Source organism: Athene cunicularia, assembly GCF_003259725.1.
Source record: "Athene cunicularia isolate RWA chromosome 4 unlocalized genomic scaffold, athCun1 chr4_part1, whole genome shotgun sequence".
NCBI classification, from domain to species: Eukaryota; Metazoa; Chordata; class Aves; order Strigiformes; family Strigidae; genus Athene; species Athene cunicularia.
In genome coordinates, this window is record NW_020799098.1 from 2,103,213 (window position 1) to 2,122,035 (window position 18,823).

At 43.7% G+C, this 18,823-nt stretch overlaps 1 protein-coding gene across 4 annotated transcripts in view; it reads left to right on the forward strand.

Annotated features, from left to right (window-relative positions):
• The window catches only part of SLC4A11 (solute carrier family 4 member 11), a 94,095-nt gene that overhangs the window by 51,333 nt on the left and 23,939 nt on the right, over positions 1-18,823 (forward strand). For all 4 annotated transcript variants that reach the window (XM_026847094.1, XM_026847091.1, XM_026847093.1 and 1 more), the window contains 4 exons: positions 1,522-1,645; positions 4,872-5,078; positions 10,220-10,304; positions 18,194-18,319. In XM_026847094.1, coding sequence (XP_026702895.1) covers positions 1,522-1,645; positions 4,872-5,078; positions 10,220-10,304; positions 18,194-18,319 — 542 coding nt within the window. The remainder of the gene's footprint in view (positions 1-1,521; positions 1,646-4,871; positions 5,079-10,219; positions 10,305-18,193; positions 18,320-18,823) is intronic.

An 18,823-nucleotide genomic window follows, 5' to 3' on the forward strand; every position in this document is an offset into this window, starting at 1 on the left:
AAAAAGGACGCAGGGCTGTGGTGGAGGGGATTTCAGAAATGAATGAAGTATTGTCATCTTACTCGTGACCTATATTGTTCTAATTAAGCTGTTTGGTTGCTCTCAGGCAAGTGACTTTGTCAGATTAATTTGTGTAAGTAGGCTGCTTCCAATCTGTGATCAGGAAGTCAAACTCATTAAGAAAATACTTTGTGATTTTTGCATATGAGTTGAGAAATTAATAGAAAATATAAAGTGGTCCTGACTAGTACATCTCTAGCCAGAGATCTTACTGGAGCCGTTACTGGAGCAACCTTCACGGTGCATGGGTGTGAGAAAACACGTTAAAAGGGAAGAAATGGGCTAGGATTATGGAAGAGAAGTTAGAGGAGAGATTATTTCAGGACAGTGATAAATGCTTGCTGGATGACTAAAAGGGAGCAAGCAGTCTCTAAGTTACTTTGAACCAGAAACAAAATAAATTGCTGAGGTAGGAAAACACACTTCCATACATCTTTCAGTGTCAATAGCCAAAACCTCTGTATCTCATTGGTGCTTTTCATTGCTGAGAAGTAGTAGGTGGCTGTAATGGGAACAGGAGATCTGCAGTCCAGGGTGATGTTAACGTCTTCCTGCAACTGCACCAAGTCACTGTGCTGCTTTGTCAGAATTTCCCAGCAGGAAAAATGATAGCTACCCTGACCACAGCTGTGTTTAAATATCCCAGGGTGGAGACAGACCTGGTCTTTCATGGCTTCCACAGATGATCTCTGTGTTTATTTCAAACAACTTGTTGCTAGTCTTTGTTATGGGATTGAAACAGCCATCGTGTGCCCAGAGGGGCTGGGTGGATTGCAGCCAAGGATTTCCCTCGGAGCAGCAATCCTGACCTCTGTAAATCTTGAGCAAGGTGGTGAGCTTGGTGTCTGCGATGCACCTGCACCAGAAAAAGGAAAAATAACAGCTGAGAGCAAATAGGGAGAGTCATTCAAACAGAGAAATGCCCAAGGCAAAAAAAAAAAAAAAAAAAAAAAAAAAAAAAAAAAAAAAAAAAAAAAAGTGGAAATATGTTGCTTTGGCATCTTGCCTTAATGTTTCCAGAAGCACTTTGGGAGATCACGTGAAATGAAATCAAGTGTAAACTCCTTTCCAGTAACGTAGGTGTTAGGGTTGGGGTTTTTTTTTCTAAGAGGGATTTTTGTAGGAGCTTCTGTAGCACTGCAAGTATTAGGTATGTTTCATTGTCTGTCTTTTGATTTCTTGGCTATTAAAAAGCAGATGGGGAAGAGGAAGCATACACCTTGAAATCTGGAAAGCTATTTCCCATGCAAACGTGGATGTTCAAATTTTACAAGAGAGCTAGCAGAATTGGGCTGACGATACCTTAAAGTCACTGTTTAAGACTTCAGAAGTGAGCCTTTCACAACCAACAACATCTTTTATTTCTTGAAGTCGAAACATATATTTATAAACCTTGTGCACCAGGAGAGATCATGCCATGTGTCAGAGTGCTAAGTATAACGATGCCATCTTCCTTCACAGTTGCACTATAAAGTCCCTTCAGCGACGTCATGTTTGCATCAGCCGCCTGGAGAGGCCTCAGAATTGGGGTGAAAACTCCTGCGAAGTGAGATTTGTCATATTAGTCCTGGCTCCTCCTAAAATGGTGAGTATTCCATTCTTGTGTGCTCTGATGCCTCAGAGGGTTCTCCCAAGAGTGCTTTTTCCTTCTAGGGTTAATGACAACATATTTCTGAAACGCAAAGGGATGTGAAAAGACTTGAGATCTCAGCAGTTGTCAAGATGGTTTATACTAACAGCATCTGTGAGGGGTAGATTAGTCAGCTGTGTCCTCATCTCACACTGGAGAATGGCCTCTAGCCTGACTGGGAGGAGAACGCTGCAGATCAAGTGTGTCTCTAGTCCCCATACACTTTTTGCTAAAGGTACAGCTACGATGTGTGTGTTACTCCAGACTCCCCCCCTCCAGCTTTACCAGTTTAGTCGCTATTTTCAGAGGTAAAGAATGCAGTTCAGGGTTAAAGCCAGGCTTCTGAAGTGCTCTTGTGAGTCTGCAGCTGATGCCCTACTGCAAAGGGTCTGGGTTGCTCTCCTGATGGGACCAACAGCTACACTGCACATGTGATTGCAGAGGTTGTAGATGGGACTGATGTAACCAAGAGGGAGATGTAGTTTTGTAAGCTCTGTTGCTGTAAGAGTGAGACTGTGGAGGAGCTGGGGTGCTTGTAAGGTCAGACATCCTTTGGGATGTGTTTTCATAGCTTCTGGCCCTTGAAGCAGCAAGGTTAAAGCTTTCTCAAGTGTACTTGCTGGTTCTTTGATGTAGACAAGGCCAACAAATGTCATAGTAGTACACATTTACTACAGTATCACAGGGGCATCAAGGTTAATCGAGAATCATTATCCTGTCTTCCTAGAAAGCACTGGCTTGATCAAGATGGTGTGTTCTCCTAGCTAATGGTTGAACAGTTCAAAGCTCAAGACCTTTTCACACTTAAGCTGGCTGTTTACACCTTGGGCCTACTAGATCTGTGCTTCTGGGAGGTGCTGGAGAGGTTGGGAACCTCGTCTGGAACAGGACATAGCCTAATTCAATTTCCTGCTCTTCAGTGCTGCCTCTGTGACCTTGGGACCTTCTAGTCTGGTCTGTCTGTCTCCTCCCCACCACCCTTGTTTAAATAGAAATACTGGTGTTTCCTTATTTCCCAGGATTTCTGGCAGATCTTTCCCAACTGAGCAGTTCAGTGCTTTTGGCATAGATCTCAAACCCAACAGGCTGAAAACATATTGATGTTCCTTATGAAAAGCAGCAGGCAAACAACTGAACCCATGTGCAATAGCATTGATCTCTTTCATTGTATGGCAGTTTGCTTATCTCTGGCCAGCTACGTGCAAAGCACCCAGCAAACAGTTCTGTATCCGCTTGTGTCCTGAAAGGTTGCAATTCCAGTGGACAGCATCAAATTAAGGAAAGGGAGTGGAGGCCAAGCAGAGCTGCAGTTGCCAATATGCTTTTTATTTTAAATGAGTTTATCTAGCCAGCTCTACGTACGCATTTCTGGTGCAGCAGTTAAAATAATTAACCTGCTGACAGTAACAGATTAAATGAGCCTTGCTTGGGGAGAAAAAAAAAACCAAACCAAAACAAAAAAAAAAAAAAAAAAAAAAAAAAAAAACTAAGGAATCCAGATCCTTGGCCTTCTTTAATATGGAGGATGGAAAAAACTTGTTCTCCTGCAAATCTTTGTGCTCTTCCTCTAAACTGTTCATGTCTTTTTGGGAAAGCAAAGGGAGGGAGTAGCATGGAGCAGCCTAAAGTAATCCCTTGCAGCATCCAGCCAAAGGACTGCTGCTTCTTAGAGGTGAAAAGAGAAGCCTTCCCCACAGTGGCAAATCCAGGCTGGTTCATTCTGAAAGGACCAAGTTTATAAACTCTAGAAAAATTACTCCCAGAGCAGATTATCTTCTCTTAAATCCAAACCTTTCCCTACTTAATTACTACTTAAATTTAATGTGTCCTAGCAAGCGTGTCTGAAGGGATGTTCCCTGTGATGGAGAGAGGATGATGGAGGAGAGGTGGAGGCAGGACAGTGTGAGTGATGGAGCAAGTATAGTGATGACTTTGGGAGTAGTGCAGTGCCACCCACATGTCCGTGCCTCTGCATCAAGCAATACTGAACTATTTGGTTGTGTTCGTGGAGAAATTGTTCATCTGCTTTGTTATGAATCATGAAAACGAATTCAGCTCAATCACATATGCTCGCTACTACTTTTCACAGTAATGCGAGGAGCTTGGAGGCTGCCCAAAGGAGGGTGGTTGTTTGGGTGTCTCTAGCAGTTGCTACAATGATGAGTGTTGAGTGTAACTAAGGCGAGTGGGTGAAAACTTTGCATCAGAAGGAGCTCTTAATGAGCTGTGGCTCTATATAATTTTGCCTTGGCCAAGTATCTTACCTGTCCCGATCGAGGTGGTACAAACAGTTTGGGTGGGTCAGGGTTTGTAGAGCTGGGTTTGGGCTTGTGCCGGGATGGGAGGAGCTCAGTCTCCTTTACTGTTCCCTTTGTATATAATTCCCAAGGTGCTTGGAGCAATAGCAAAGCAGGTTTGGATACTGTTGAAGCTGGACCCTTAAAGACCAGGCTTATGGCTTACAGAAACATTAAAGCTTGCAAATCTGCACTTGTTCCTTTTTCCTATTTGCAAGTCTCCTGTTCCTTCGAAGCATTTAGTGAAGATAGACAGCGGTGCTTGTGTGTGTGCTCAGCTGCTTCTTCCATGTGCTTTCCTCTGTGCCAGTAGTTACTTTAGCTGAAAGCTCTCAACCTCCACTCGTGCTGCCAGAATTGCCCCAGAGAGGCCAACTGAATTAAGTTTTATGATGAAGCAGATGTGCACAATAAGCTCAGCCTTCTGGAAAAGATACCACAGTACTTCTACCTGCAGGAACTGTGACTACATTGTCTTTCCACCCCAGTAGCAGTAATGCTGAGATGCTGTAGGATAGCAAAAACTCTGACTTGTTCAGATTTAGCAGCCTCGAAGGGAGACTGGGGATAAAAATGCATGCTCAGCATGATTCAGCTTTGGATTGAGTCCTGGGAAGTTGATCGAGTAAGACTGATCAGTGCTGCTGGTCAGGGCCGGTATGTTGATGCCTTCACAGGATCCTGCTGTGGTTGGTGTGTTCATCTGCAACAGCTTCCACATCTACCCTTCTCCATCATGTGTCCCCAGGGATCTGGAAGCCAGGCAGCTTGCTTTTCAGATGGTGCCCAGTGGGGAAAATCAGTGGTTTTACCTTTCAGAAGTGAAAAAAAGGTAACTTTACAAAGGTTGCTTTATGTCTTTTTTTTTTTTTTTTCCCACTCAGAAAAGTACCAAAACTGCTACAGAAGTGGGCAGGACCTTTGCCACGATGTTTTCAGACATAACCTTTCGGCAAAAACTCCTAGAAACCAAAACTGAAGAAGAGTTCAAGGAAGCCTTAGTCCACCAACGCCACTTGTTGACGGTGGTGAATCAGAGACCCTCAGCAATGAGTGATGGGCACAAGTCACATGGTCCCAAGCCCCTCAAGGTAAGGCTGGGGTGACATCTGCCGTGGCCCTGCTTCAGTGGTGTCCAAATGCATAAATACAACGGGGTTTGGGTAAGGAGATGAATCACCTTTGCTGCTTGCATCCATCGGGCTTTCCTAGCAAGCTCTCAGAACAGCCATTTGTAGAACCCTCAGTGCCATGTCCACCTTCCCCAGCTCCTGCTGTAAATCTTTAAAAACAAAACAAACAAACAAAAAAACATACCAGAAAACCCCCCAACACCCCTCAAAAAAACCTCCCAACAAAACAGCAGCAAAAACCAAACAAAAAAAAAAAAAAAAACAAAAAACACAAAAAAACCCCAAACAAACAAAAACAAAAAAAAGAAAACCACCCCACCAGGCATTTCAAAGAGGCAGGTGCTGAAGGGATGCAGAGTGGTAGGGGGCTAAAATGGTTACAAGACTTTGATTCCAGATGCTTAGTCAAGGGTGGGATTAATCGATCACTGTGCGTTGTTGGTCCAAGGTACTTAATCCTACAATCAGAATTCTCTGAAGGAAGCTGCTGCTTGTCTTTCCTGCAGCCAAAAGACTTCTTGGCCATCTCTGCACGGTAATTTCACTTAAAAGTTGCCTGTCAGTATTTGGCCTGACTTCTCGCTGTTTGATCTGTAGCTCTGTAAAACGTTACTTGCTTTGTACTTTTAAAATCTGAGGGAAATGCTGTAACCCAGCTTTCTTTTCTGGAATTTCCTGTGTGTTGGTCATCGTTTTGCTTTTCCGTTCAGAAATTCATTCTTTAACCAGACAGCATACCTGAAAAACAAACTGTGCCATCCCTAGCTTGCTGCTCCTGTCCCTGAGTTACAAATAACCTTAAAGCTTTGAGTTGTCTGCAGTGCAGAAGCTGGTTAATTTACTACTTTTTTTTTTTTTTTTTTTTCTCCTGGAATAATTTAAGGGGTTTTAATCTGCACATCTGGAAGTGAGCAAAGCTCGTGTTTTTCCTGCAGAACCCCCTTGCTTATAGGTAGTGCTTTGAACTTTCCTAGACCTCATTCCTGCTCTTTTAAGTTTACAGAACAAGTCCTGAAACCCTCTTTAAACCTAGGTCATTCAGAGTGGTGGTATTCAGAGTAGCTGCAGTAATGTAATTTAGGTAAAATATGTTTAACCCTTTGCACTTGGCCTTTCAAAGGAGTTTTTGTTAGAGCAGTTGGAAGTGTCTGGCTCTGTCTTCTGCTAAAACTAGCCCTTTTTAAACGTCTGTAGAGGATTTTCTGCTCTGTGGTTTGATGTGCAGGAGGGCTGGATGCAACACTGAGCTTGTAGGTGTTGGCCCTGAGACGTGGTGGTTCCTACCTGCCTTGCTGGGCAAGCAGCCTTGGCCAGGCAAATTTTTGACGGCTCTGAGCCAGCGGTGTGGAGAGTGATGCTTGTTTCTTTAGCACTTGCTCTTGGCGTTGATTATTCTTGGTCTGGATTTGGTAAATCATTTGGTTTTTTATACTTCAGCCCTCAGGAGATGCAGCCTGCATAGTAGTAACTCTGCTTTCTCGTGTCTCTTGGAAGAAGCTGTCCCCAACACTGCCTTGACAGCATAGACCTTAAGAGATGAAATGGAGATTTCTCTTCCTGGCAAGCAAAGATTTGCCTGGAGAAGCGAGGTTGATTTGAGATCACAGCCTGCATTCCTCAGTTCCTATGAGAGCCATCTCCAGCAGCATCTCCTCCCCCCTGCCTTCCCTGTGCAATAGCCTACTCGAAAGGAAGTGTTTAATATGAGCACAGACTCATGTGAGACCAGGGGTGTAATTTCAACCTGTGAACCACCCCCAGTGAAATAAATACCCTAAGCCAGAGCCACTGTATTATTCCAAGTGAGCCCTCAGGAGAGGGCGAGAGGGTAAAGTCTCTTGGTAGCATAAAAATCTGTCTCCTACCACCTCCTTCCCTTGGTCCTGCAGCGATGGGGGAGAACTGGGCCTCAAGTGCTCTGCGTGAGAGTGGGATTTTTGCAAGTGCTCATTTTTACCTCTGCTAAAATACTAAAGGGGACGTGACAGTCACATTCCATGCTGTGCCTACAGCACAGTCAGTTTGCTTTGGCTCATCTCAGAGGATTATTTAGGCAAGGCTACATACTCAGTCATAATTAAGCCTGCCTGAAATCCACTTGTTTACTGAGGCATCTAACTGTGATTTTGTTCATGGAGGAGCCCCTGACAGGTGTGATGCTTTCTAGCTGTGATTTTGTGTCCATTTGATACTTGTGTGGATTTGCTGAGAGGGCTGGGCTATTGCTCAGCATCAGCAGGAGTGGGGGGATAGTTTGTGTCCCTGGTCTGTGTAAAATAGTTGTGCAGCCCCCTAGTACTTTAAGAGAGGACTGAGAAAGGGTCACTGGTGTTGGAGCAGGTATTTTCTGTTTGGCTTTTTAACTGCTGTTAAGTGCTGGCTTAGCCTCTTCCTCTAATGCAAACAATAGTTGCTTATGGCAAGAGACTTGGATGGATTTGTGAAATAGAAAGTAGAAAATTAATGAATTTCATCTAGGGGGATTTTGTGTGTGTGCTCCTTTTGCTGCTCTTTCCTACCTTGTGTATTAGGTGTAGCATCGGCAAAGCACTGGGAGAACTTCAAGAGGAGAATAAGGAGACTGAAGGAGGATTTGGTGCTGGGGACCTGAGCTGTGGTTCCTAAGGGCTGATAAGCCTTGATCTTGGTGTTGGTGAGGAATGCAGCTCTGGCCTCCTGGATAAAGTCACCTAGTATCAGGATGTTAAAACAAAAATGTAATGGGACCATGAGAGAGGTGCCACCACGAGTGGGAGTGGAAAGCCAATGGGTCAGCCAAACTTGACCCACTGAAGGAGAAGTAAGCAGGGGATGGCAGTCCAAGAAATTCCCAGGACTGGAGTATCTGAGGAAGCAGATCAAAAGGGCAAGAATAAAGTGTCAGCACGGCCCTTTCTAAGATTTTTTGGAAACCTCCCAAGGTGCAAGCTCAGAAGATTGCAGGAGGCAAAAGCCAGACTGAAACATGTCTGAAGTAGGGTTAGACAATGAAGATGCGTGGTTGACAGGTTGGGGGGGATAAAAGTAAAACCAAAAAAAGGGCAGTAACTTCAGAGGTCGGTGAACTTGGCCTTCTATGTCCTCAGTGTAGCCCAAGCTGAGCAGAGAGGGAAGTAAGAAGAGGATTAGCCATACAGAATCAGCAGCTTTCCTCATCCTTAGCCACCCCCATGCCCCATCCTAGGCTGAACTTGCAAATGCATGAAGGAATTGGGAGGGGTCTCAAATGTAACTCATCGGCTCCCCCTTCACTCAAATTTGCCTGAACTTGCCTTGTGGGGCGTGAAGTTTAGGCAGCGCTTTTCTGCACACTCACTGCTGCTTGGAACAGGCACTGTGCATGAGTGCCCTGTCTCTCCCCACCCCACATGCAGCCCCAGGCCAGCAGCAAGCATGTGGCTTCTTCCCTGGAAGATGAGATACCCCGAGCATCGTTTTCCCCATTCTCACTGCAGCGAGAGGAGTAAACATATTAGTCATTAAAGCTATTGTGATTCTCCGGCTGACTCGTGCCTTCAGGAATGTCTTTCTGTGTGTGTGTGGAGGGGGAAATTAAATTGCTTTTCAAGCGCATATGGCTTTGATGTCCAAATATGCCTCCAAATATAGTTTAAGCTTCTAGCTTTTTCGGAAATGCTTAAAATGCAGATGTTCTGCTGGGGTCTGCTGTCTTTTCATCCTGATGATTCAGGTTAGAGTTGAAACCATCTCAAAGTAATACAGGTGTATTGGCAAAATGCAGCAGATTTGACTGAAGTAGCTGAAATATGACTTGCCATAGTCACTGGTAAAGGAACGGGTGCTCTGAGATATCTTTTGCACCCCAAACCATAGCGTTTGCTCTGCCCAGCGTACTCCTCCTAAAGGAGAGGTTTCCTTATTTTACTGATGGCACTGATCATCCAGGTGCTGCAAAGCAGGTGAATCTCATGAGAAAGCACAAAGTTTTGTGTAGTCTGTTAAACTACAGTGTCAAGTCCTTTCCAAAGCAGTAGTTTTAATCAGTTTCCACATAAACCAGCCAAAGTCCATGCTGTTTTGAGAGGATCTGTTGGTATAAATTTTCCCTGCCCTATACTCCCTAGCAGAGGTTATAAGTCTTCTGTGTCTAGTCCTGCAACAAACATATGAGAAGTTTTTAGATGAGACAGCTGCGGTAATTAACGCTGTGTAAAGGTGCATTTGATTTTCAGAGTAGTATGTGTACTTTGAGTTGATAACAGGAGAAAAAACCTGACAGGTGCCTCATTTGCAAGTGTTGCCTACTCTGACGCTTTCCATGTGCTTCCTGTAAGGATGTAGCTGGGAGAGCTGGGAGGCTCTAAGTCAATAGCAGCTGTCACATATTTCTGAAAAGCTCCTTACTGCCCGTGGTGAGCATCAGATCCTATAAACAATCCTACTGCACCTTGCAGGCCCCCGAACCAGAAATAAAAGGGAATGTGTTGGGTTTTTGGAACCCTTTCACAATGATCTTACTGTCATTTAATGGGCAGAAATTATGGCTTGGTTATGTGAAGTTATTCAAGCTTTTTCCCATTTGGTGGCGTTTGAGGTGTAGACAGTCTTAGCTCCCTTACGACATTTATTTGAGGTCTCCCTTTCCTATGGCAATGCCAAGGAAGGGAGCATTTGCTGGGGATCCCCTTTCAGAGGCTTCTTTGGATTTGGGGAAAGTTTTTTTACGGTGGTATCTAAAGAAAAAGAAATTGGATAGAGGGATGGGGAAGGTATCTGTGACGTGGTTTCACCCCAGGCTACCCAAGGTCTAATCCTGCTGTTGGCCGGGGTGTTCTCAGCAGGGCACACCGCATCGGCTCCCTCGTTGGCAAAACAGGGATGCAGATATGAATGGGAGGGGGAGAAGGGAAGGAAGGGAGGAAAAGAGGGTGGTCTGGGGGATTTTTCTCTTTTTACAATGCTTTTGAGGATATAAATCGAAGTGCGAAGAGTTTATTTTTATTATCATTACAAAATCGGATTTGAATGCCCTATTCAAAATGACCCGTTTTGCTCCTATCAGTATTGAATAAGGAGGTTAATCTCTTTAACAATACATGAGTCTTTAAACTGACACAGCACTTCCTTCCTTTCTTTAGTTGCACGAGTTTCTCAATGTTGGCAAGGGGATTTCTGATGACATTGCACGAAGATTTCCAGTGTACGCTTTGGACTTCACTGACGGTATGTTGGCCAATGTTTATGAAAGCATTGGCCTGATTTTGAATTTTTGTGATGCGATGTCCTGTTTACAGTTGTGCGTTGAATGTGTTCTTTGATACGTGTAATAGCCCTCTCATTTCTTATTTAAAAGAATATTTTGGCAAAAGCCTGTGCATAGGCAGCATGGTACACCATAGATGAGAATCTTGCTGTCTTCCCTTAATGAAGATGCTAGCTGTATGTTGATCAGGATTTTAATTTTTATTAAGCAACGGGGTGATTACACGGATTGATTATTGTCGTGTGTAGACACAGATCAACTCATTGCGACCTAATTAGTCAGTGCTGGCCTAATAGGCCCTTTCTGCTCTCTTTGCAAGCCAGCATCAATAGCAATTATGGTGATGCTGTGGGAGTTGAGAATGCTTAAACAAAGTCTGAGCTGCAATAACTTCAGCTCGGTGCTTTTAAAAGCAGGATATGGCTTGTCCGCTCTAGCCAGATCACAGGAGCAGCAAGACAGTGTTTATATTGAGCCTCAGGTTTCGGGCTTTATATAGCTCTCACAATGGCCTTGCTGGTTTTTGAGTCACTTTCTCCCTTTTCACTTTCAAACTTTCACTTTCAGAGAGTCTGTGAAAAGTCTTCAGGGCAAACCATGACTGCAGAGCCGCAACCTGACATCAAAACCTGTTCAGTTTCTTACAGCTTACTGGGAAGTTGGTTAATATATTCAAGTTTCAAACCCATAAAGTTTTCATACAATAAAGATGTAGTGTAGGCAAGGAGAATCTTGAGGCTCCATCAGCCACCTTCCTGCTGTTAAATCCTCCTCTCCTCAAGCCACAGTGTCCCCACTGCCCCTCTGCTGATGGCTGTCTCCCTTGGAGTTGGCATAAAAAAAAATAAGATACGTACCCAAGCCCCATTCTGCAAACAAGTATCCTAGTGTAAAGCCACCTTCCACAGCAGCTTAAACTTGAGAGCAAACGTGGGCAGGGGATGGACGTGTGTCCTCCACTACATTTCAGCAAGGGCAGCCACTGCCAGCAGAGGAACAAGGCAGTCAGCTGTTGGCTGAAGGAGATTCCATGTGTCTGGGGGAGTTGCCAAGTAGCTGCTTCCCACAAAGATCCCGTTTGTTCACTAGGAATGTTTCATCCACCACAATGTGTTTTGCAGTTAGTCATATCCACTCCGCTGGGAAGAATAAAATGGGATGAGGTGCTGGTGTTTAGCACAGTGGTCAAGTGCCGGATACTTTCTCTAGGTGCTTTGTAATTTCTGGGATGAAACTATTTTTAGGAGGCTTGGGGGCGATAGGAGGGCAGGCTCTGTTTGAAGTCAAGCTAATGATATATTCTCCAGGGATTTAAGGGTATGTTGTGGAGGGAGAAGGACGAGAAATTATTTTCAGGGAAGCAGCAAGGAGTCTTAAGTTTTGATTATAAAAAATATTATTTCTTGGCATGTGCATCACTGACACCAGACTGTCAGGGGACTTTAAACTCCGAACTGGAGTGAGTTCAGGTCACTTCATCTCTATGGCTGTTGCTTTGTAGGGCTGCCAAAGCCTAACTTTTCATTCTAAACGGGTGTTGAAGCACTTCAGAAGAGAAATGCTGCAGAAGCACCTTGTTGGGGACCCACGTGCATCTCAGTCCCATGAGGATCTCATCACCCTCTACAACTCCCTGCCAGGAGGGGGCAGAGAGGGGGGATGAGTCTCTGGAGCCAAGGAGCCAGCGCCAGGCCCCGAGGGAATGGCCTCAAGCTGCCCAGGGCAGGGTCAGGCTGGCTCTGAGGAAGGATTTCTGTGCAGAAGGGGCTGTTGGGCGTTGGAATGGGCTGCCCAGGGCAGGGGGGAGTCCCCGGGATCCCTGGAGGGGTTGAAGAGTCGGGCTGAGCCAGCGCTGAGGGATCTGGGGGAGTTGGGAACGGTCAGGGGGAGGGTCATGGTGGGGCTGGAGGAGCTGCAAGGGCTTTTCTAGCCTTGATGATTCTGGGATTCAAACCAGAGTGCAGTGTCTGCTGTGGCTGTCTGTCCTGAGCGCAGCAGATGGACAGTCATAAAAGCATCATACAGATGTCAGCAGATTTGGAAATCCATTTCAGGGTCCATGTTCTGGCTCTGCACATGTCCAAATTAACCTGCATATGCTGCCTCTCAGCCCTGGGGCTGTCAGCTATAGCCAGGTCCGCAAGCTTTCCATGAACTGATGAACATATCAGATCAGGCCTGACTTAAACAAGGTGCTGGGATTGACTAGCTTGAAATAATTGTTCCCTTGAGTGCATCTGCCCTGAGTGATGAAATACTGTCATATTGACAATCCAGCATTACAAATATTCCAGAAAAATTATTTTGGTTTAAGGAGCAAATATATGTTAAAGCATCAGTGCATTGTTGGGAGGGTCAAAGGTGCAGAAACAAGCTAAGTGAGACTCAAGAACTACTGCAGCTCCAATGTGAAGTACTCGCCTTTGGAGCATTTATGCCTTTTCAGATAGGAGATGGAGAAACGAGGATTTTTTAGAAAAACCTCTCTATATTAGTATGTGCCATTTCTTCCCAGAAACAGAAATTAGGATGAATTCTTTAAGGGTCTGCACGGAATGAAAACCAGATGGAGCATAAAGTAGCTGCCCCGAACCACCAAGACCGAAGGTGAGCAGGAATGTGAAATTCCTGAACCGTCTCAAAGCAGCAGTGTACCAGAACATTAGGGATTTGAGCTATCCAAGTATCTGTGCTCCAGACAACCCCACGTGCATCATCAAAGAGCGCTGAATTACAAAGATGCCTTTTTTTTTTTTTTTTTGAATGATTGGAGTCCCTAAATCCTCATCCAAGAAGCATCCTGGGGTTTTGGTTAGACAGATAAACCGATTAAGGGCAGGGTGATAAATAATAAGGCTTTTGTAGGGCCAACAAGTGTTTTGTCAGTTTGACTTTTGTGGGATTGAACTTCTTCACACGCTGCACAAAGCTGGCCATTAAATTATCCCTAACCGTCATGATTTGGGAGAGGAAAGAAAGGAATCATCTTTTTTTCTGCTTTTTTCTTTTTTTCCTCCAGATTAGGAACTTGTCAACTTTAGTTCTGCTTTGTGTTGTGCATTTTACTGAACATGCAAGGATCAAAAGAGTTTTCTAAACTTTTGGTCCAGGACTTTAGTGATATGGATGGCTTTGTAATAGGTGTCTTCGTCGGAGCATCTGAAGATGAGAAGTTGGATTATGCTGAGCCTGAGAACACCTGTAGTTTTCTCTTTAAATTAGGATTAGTGGCACATAGTCTCCTAATGACTACAACCTTTGCTTACGGGATTTTGCTTTCTTAAAAAACAAAACAAAACAACAAAAAACAAAACCACATTTGTACAGAATTTCATCCTGATCTTGTTAAATAGGCTCAAAACACATGTGTATCAATATTACTACTCTTTATGACTTGGTTGAACCCTAGGAGCTTCCTGAATTCTTTATTTTGAGGCTGGTTTGAATGGATGGAATTCTGCATGGACTCGGTTACAAGTCTCCTGAAACCCTTTAAAGTTGCTACCCTTATTCTTCAGTCCGTATCCTTTGGTACAACATGGAGGAATAAACACTTACAAATGCAGTGTCTGGAGTGCGCAAAGGGAAATTTGAGGTGCCTGAGATATTTATGGTGAGCTTTGCTGTGTTCTGCCATGTTTCTTCGCTACTTGGGGAGGGAGCATGAAGGGAAGAGAGGAGAGCTGAAGTTTACTGTTGCCCCCTGTTTCCCTGGACCTGAATCCTTGGCATGAGGCTGTGGTGGGTGGATATTTCAGCTGCCGATGTGGATTCCTCTCTGCCCTTGGTGCTGTGGAGAGTCCCTAACCAGCTCCTCGGAGTAAGGCAAGTGTATCTGCTGGCAGCATCCTCAGGATGTGTTGGTTGTGTTTATCGAGGAGAGAGATGTCCAAAGCTCCCTGTAATGCAGGCATGCTTTGAAGGAAAGCTTGAAGGCACAGGAAAAATGGGATTTAAAAGGGGAATTTTTGTCTTGCTGGTTGCCTAAAATAGCACAGAGTGTAAACCTGTTAAAATGTTGACTGTGGATTGGCTGTGGCATGTGCCACATCTTTGAGTCTCCCACCTGGTTGCATTGGCCATTGCATTCTTGAGGGAGGAAAAATAAAGGGATTGCAGATAGGCTTTGTCCCTTCTCATCAGTGCCTCTGCTGCCCTAGGTTAGATGATGGGGTAGCTCCTGTGTCACTGCAGCTCTTCATTCCCAAGTATCACCTGGGAGTAAAAGTTCAACAGCCTCTTGAAGACTGACTTGTTGGATGCTTTGGGGCATCGTGGCCTGGGTTACTTTTGAAGTCTCTCTTTGTGTCAGTGGTGGATGGGGATGTATTGAAGAGGCATGAAGGAATCTTGGTTTGTCTGTGGATGTTTTCTTCCAAGAGACTAGCGCTTCGTGGGAAAGAAACAAAGGAATAAGGGAAAGCTCCGAGCCCTTGATTTGTTTCTTCATACTTCTCTAGTCTGAGCATATGCTCGGCTTCTCTGTTCTAGAATGAGTAAGAGTGGATTTCCTTTTCCAGTTAAGTTCTTAGTCTCACTTTTGCTGTGATTTACTCTTCACAGGACTTTAGGAAAGATTCATCTTCTGTTCATCTTCAGAAAATTGGGCAGAGTCCAGCAGCTACTTAAATAACTGAAATCCCAGCTTGAGGGCATTAGCAGGAGTTTGTAATGCTTTCAGTTTTTATGGCTCAAAACCTATGAACAGATATTGTAACTGGGTGTTTTTACCGTTAAAAGGTGATTTTTTTTTTTTTTTTTTTTTTTTTTTTTTTTTGACACATCCATGCTTCTGTGCTGCAGATCAGTATAATTGCACTTTGTTTTGCATTGGACATTTCAGAGAATTGGGAAAGAACATTAATAGACATTTCACAGAATGCCCATCTGTCTCAATTTTGATTCAGTAAATGTACAATTAGTAGACTTAAGGAGCTTTAGTCCCACGTCTCTGGGTCTCTTGGTCATTAACTTATTGATGCAGAATACCAGGCAGAGCGAGGCCAGCAATGCTGCAGTTTTCTCTGAAACTCCAACCTTGTTTCCAAAAACTACGACATTTCAGAAATTCAAGCCAGTGAAATAGAACTGTCATGTTGATGAACATAATTGCTTCCAATTTCAATGTGTAGATGTACCTTAATTTCAAGGGATTGCTTCTGTAATAGTCATCTACGCAAATTTCGCAGCTGGACTGAGGGTTGAATTTTTTTTTTTTTTTCTGCTACAAAGTCACGTTGTGCGGTTGGAGTGACACATTTTTCAATGGCTTTATGAGCCTGCTGCAGATGAAATGCCGTCATAATGCAGCCCACCTTCTTTTTAAATGAAGTAATGTCAGTCTCTGGGTTGCAAATAGACTCTGAAAAATGTTTCGTCAGATGTTGACTTTAAAAAGGCAAAAGTAAATTGTGGTTAATGCTGGGTTTTAGCACTAGTCTCAGGTTAATCTGTGCAAAGAGGCAGTATTTGCTCATGATATCAACTGCAATTAAAGAGTGATTAATCATGTTTGTGAGAGTGTGTTTAATCTGATGTAGTTATTGTCTCCATTATGAAGTGAGTTTTTTGCTGCCCATCAGAAGGGATTCTTTGCTCCTTGGATCTCATCTGGCTGATTATGGGCCAAAGTACGTACTGCTTTGTACTGGAAGTCTTGGACCCAGCCATGATGTGGCGTAAGGGCCTCCATCATCAGCAAGGACTCCTGCTGCTCGCTTTGCAAGGATTGAAGCTGAAACTAAAAGCCACACATGAGCTTTTGTGATGCTTTTCAAGCTGCTTCTTTCCTTCTGCCGTCTAATACTATGGTTTATCTACCTGAAAGGTTTTTTTTAGAAAGCACCTCATCATTTGTGTAGCTTTGTCTGCTCAGCAAATGAGCCTTTTTTTTTTTAGTGTTAGTTGCTTCTCTGATCCTGGTTTGTCTATGAATGATTTCAAAGCTTTCAGTCATCGTTGCCTCTGACCTTCACCTTGTAGATTCTTTTGTCCAAAAAGCAGTATTCTGGAGTGGTGCAGAGTCCTCTGAACAAGGATGTGGCCATCTCTACTTCTTAAACTACCACTTGGTCTACCGTTTGCCCTGCCAAGTCTTTCCTTTTTTCTAAAGGTTTCAGGCACTTGGGAGTGTGAGGTAGGAGCCTGCAGCTGTTGGACTTGTGATCATATGAGAAAGCTTCATCTGCAAGAAGTATATTTCAGGCCCTTTGGTTGCCAAGAGTGGTCAGGAATGTGGTCTGTGGTTTCTGAATCTTCACAATAAATTTGAAAGGAATCTGCCTTGAAACAGCTGGTCCTAGGACTCCTGGAAGGTCAGGCTCATATTTGCATGCTTGAGATGTTTCTTGTCAAGCTTCAGCCCCTGCCCTTTTTTTGAGGATACTGAGCATCCGAAGTCCTACTTACTGTCTGTTCCTTTTGTGTCTGCAAACAGGAACCATCGCAAGGTGTCCCTTCTTCATGTGTCTGCCTGTCCATTACACATCACCTTTGAGTTTTGGTTTTTGCATCCTCCTGTCCTTATCTCTGCACTGCACATGGTGCAGAAAACAGATGTTAGATAAGATCCCAAAGTCACTGAGTGAGATTTTTTTTTTTCCTTTTTCATTCCAGTGATACAGTCAGTCTGTTGTGAGAACATCCAGCTTTTCTCCATGTTGCACCAACAGCCTCTAATTCAAAGCACTCCCTTCTCTAATTCAACTCATTGGCTTGTAGCTCCCTCATCAAGGGACTGATGTTACAGAGGCTCAGATGGGTGTTTGAGAGCTTAGGGGCAGATGCCTGTGTGGGAATTCACTGTTCAGGAGGCTTCCAGAAAGGAGAATTGGGCAACTCCAAGCTTGTCCAAGTGTCTCACAGCAGGAGTATCATCAAGGATGGTGACACAGACAGGTTGAAGGCTGTTACAAGGTTTTCTGTGAAAAGGCCCTCTCGTGTATCCTCTCAGAGGCTGTTCTGTGAAAAAAACGTATATTCTCCTTGAGCAAATTCAGCTATTGTCATCTCTCATCCTTTCTCTTGTGTGATGTGAGCTCACTGGGGACGGACATCAGCCTGAAAACAGGAAAGGGAAGCTACTTCAGAGGCCCTTAAATTCATATTATGACACTTTAATTCTCTTTCTGGCTGCTTTTGTTTTGGCCTGGTGTGTTTTTTCCGATGGAGATGAGAGGGGGTGAGTGGATGGAAAAGAAAGAGGCCATTCTTTCAGAAGGGCTTTTTAAAAGCAAGACTCTCAATGTACGCATTCCTGACCTCTTGTGCTATTTGTTTTTGTAAGTCTGTGAGCACTAATTGGCTCAGCATAGCATATTATTGATTCAAGCCTATAACCTCAGATTTCTGTCTAGGGAAAAACGAAGTGCTTCATGTTTTCCTGCCCAAGGCATCATGAGTTGTGAAGATGAGTGATCATTGTGAAGCTTGTTAGGGGCATAGTCCAGAATACCTATGAAGCTGGTATTAAAAAGGCAGGGTATGTGGGGTTTATGAACCCTAAACTTACGATTTCTGCTTTGATCCTCTTCCAAGCTTTTGGGGTTGGCAAAACTGAACAAAAGGCTTCCAGCATTTCCTGTTTTGACAATGGCAGAAATGTCTGTTGAAGCAGTCTGGTGGCACGTTGCTGCTTCTACTTCTGGTCCCAGGTGAACAGAGCAAGCAGGGGTGTGCAAAATCAAATGTTCAAGATCTACCTATGCATTTAAGACTAAAGCATGGACTGAATTTCTACTTCTGCCTTTCAACATGAAAAGAATAATGGTACACATGGCTGGTTTGAGTAGGGTTTCAAAGCTTTACAAATGGGCAGTACTAACATAACTTTTGTTATGGTTTATACTAGGTGTTATTGGAAACAACAAAGCTATAGGAAAATACATCACGACTATGATCTTTCTTTATTTTGCCTGCCTCCTTCCATCCATTGCATTTGGGTCACTCAATGATGAAAACACCCGAGGAGCTATTGGTAAGTTTATCAGTGTTGCACATGTTATAGGATTCAGTGTATTCAAACTGGGTAGCTCTGGTTATGGAAAGTTTTGGTAGATTTTTACTAAAAAAAACAAAACAAACAAAACCAAACCCAAAACTGAAGGCTTGTTTTCTAATTTTCTAATTACATTTTCTAACTGTAACAATTGTAACCTTCATGACTTTTTCTAAGACTAGAAAAATTGAACACTGCTTAGGATAATATCATCTGAACTTGGATGCATACAGATATATGCTACTGTATTTTCCAATTATGCTCACTTTATAACTGTGCAGTTATCTGTGCGTTTTTCCTAGTACAAACTCATGCGCATTTGAGCTGAATTTGATGCCAGTATCCAAATCACTGGTATAGCAGATGATGCTTTGCTCTATCCCATTTGTGGCCATGATGCAGTTCCTACTGCTGTTACAGTTTGAAGGAGTCTTACTTTATATTTTGTCCCGAAGGCCTCCACAAATACTGGTTATGTTTTAA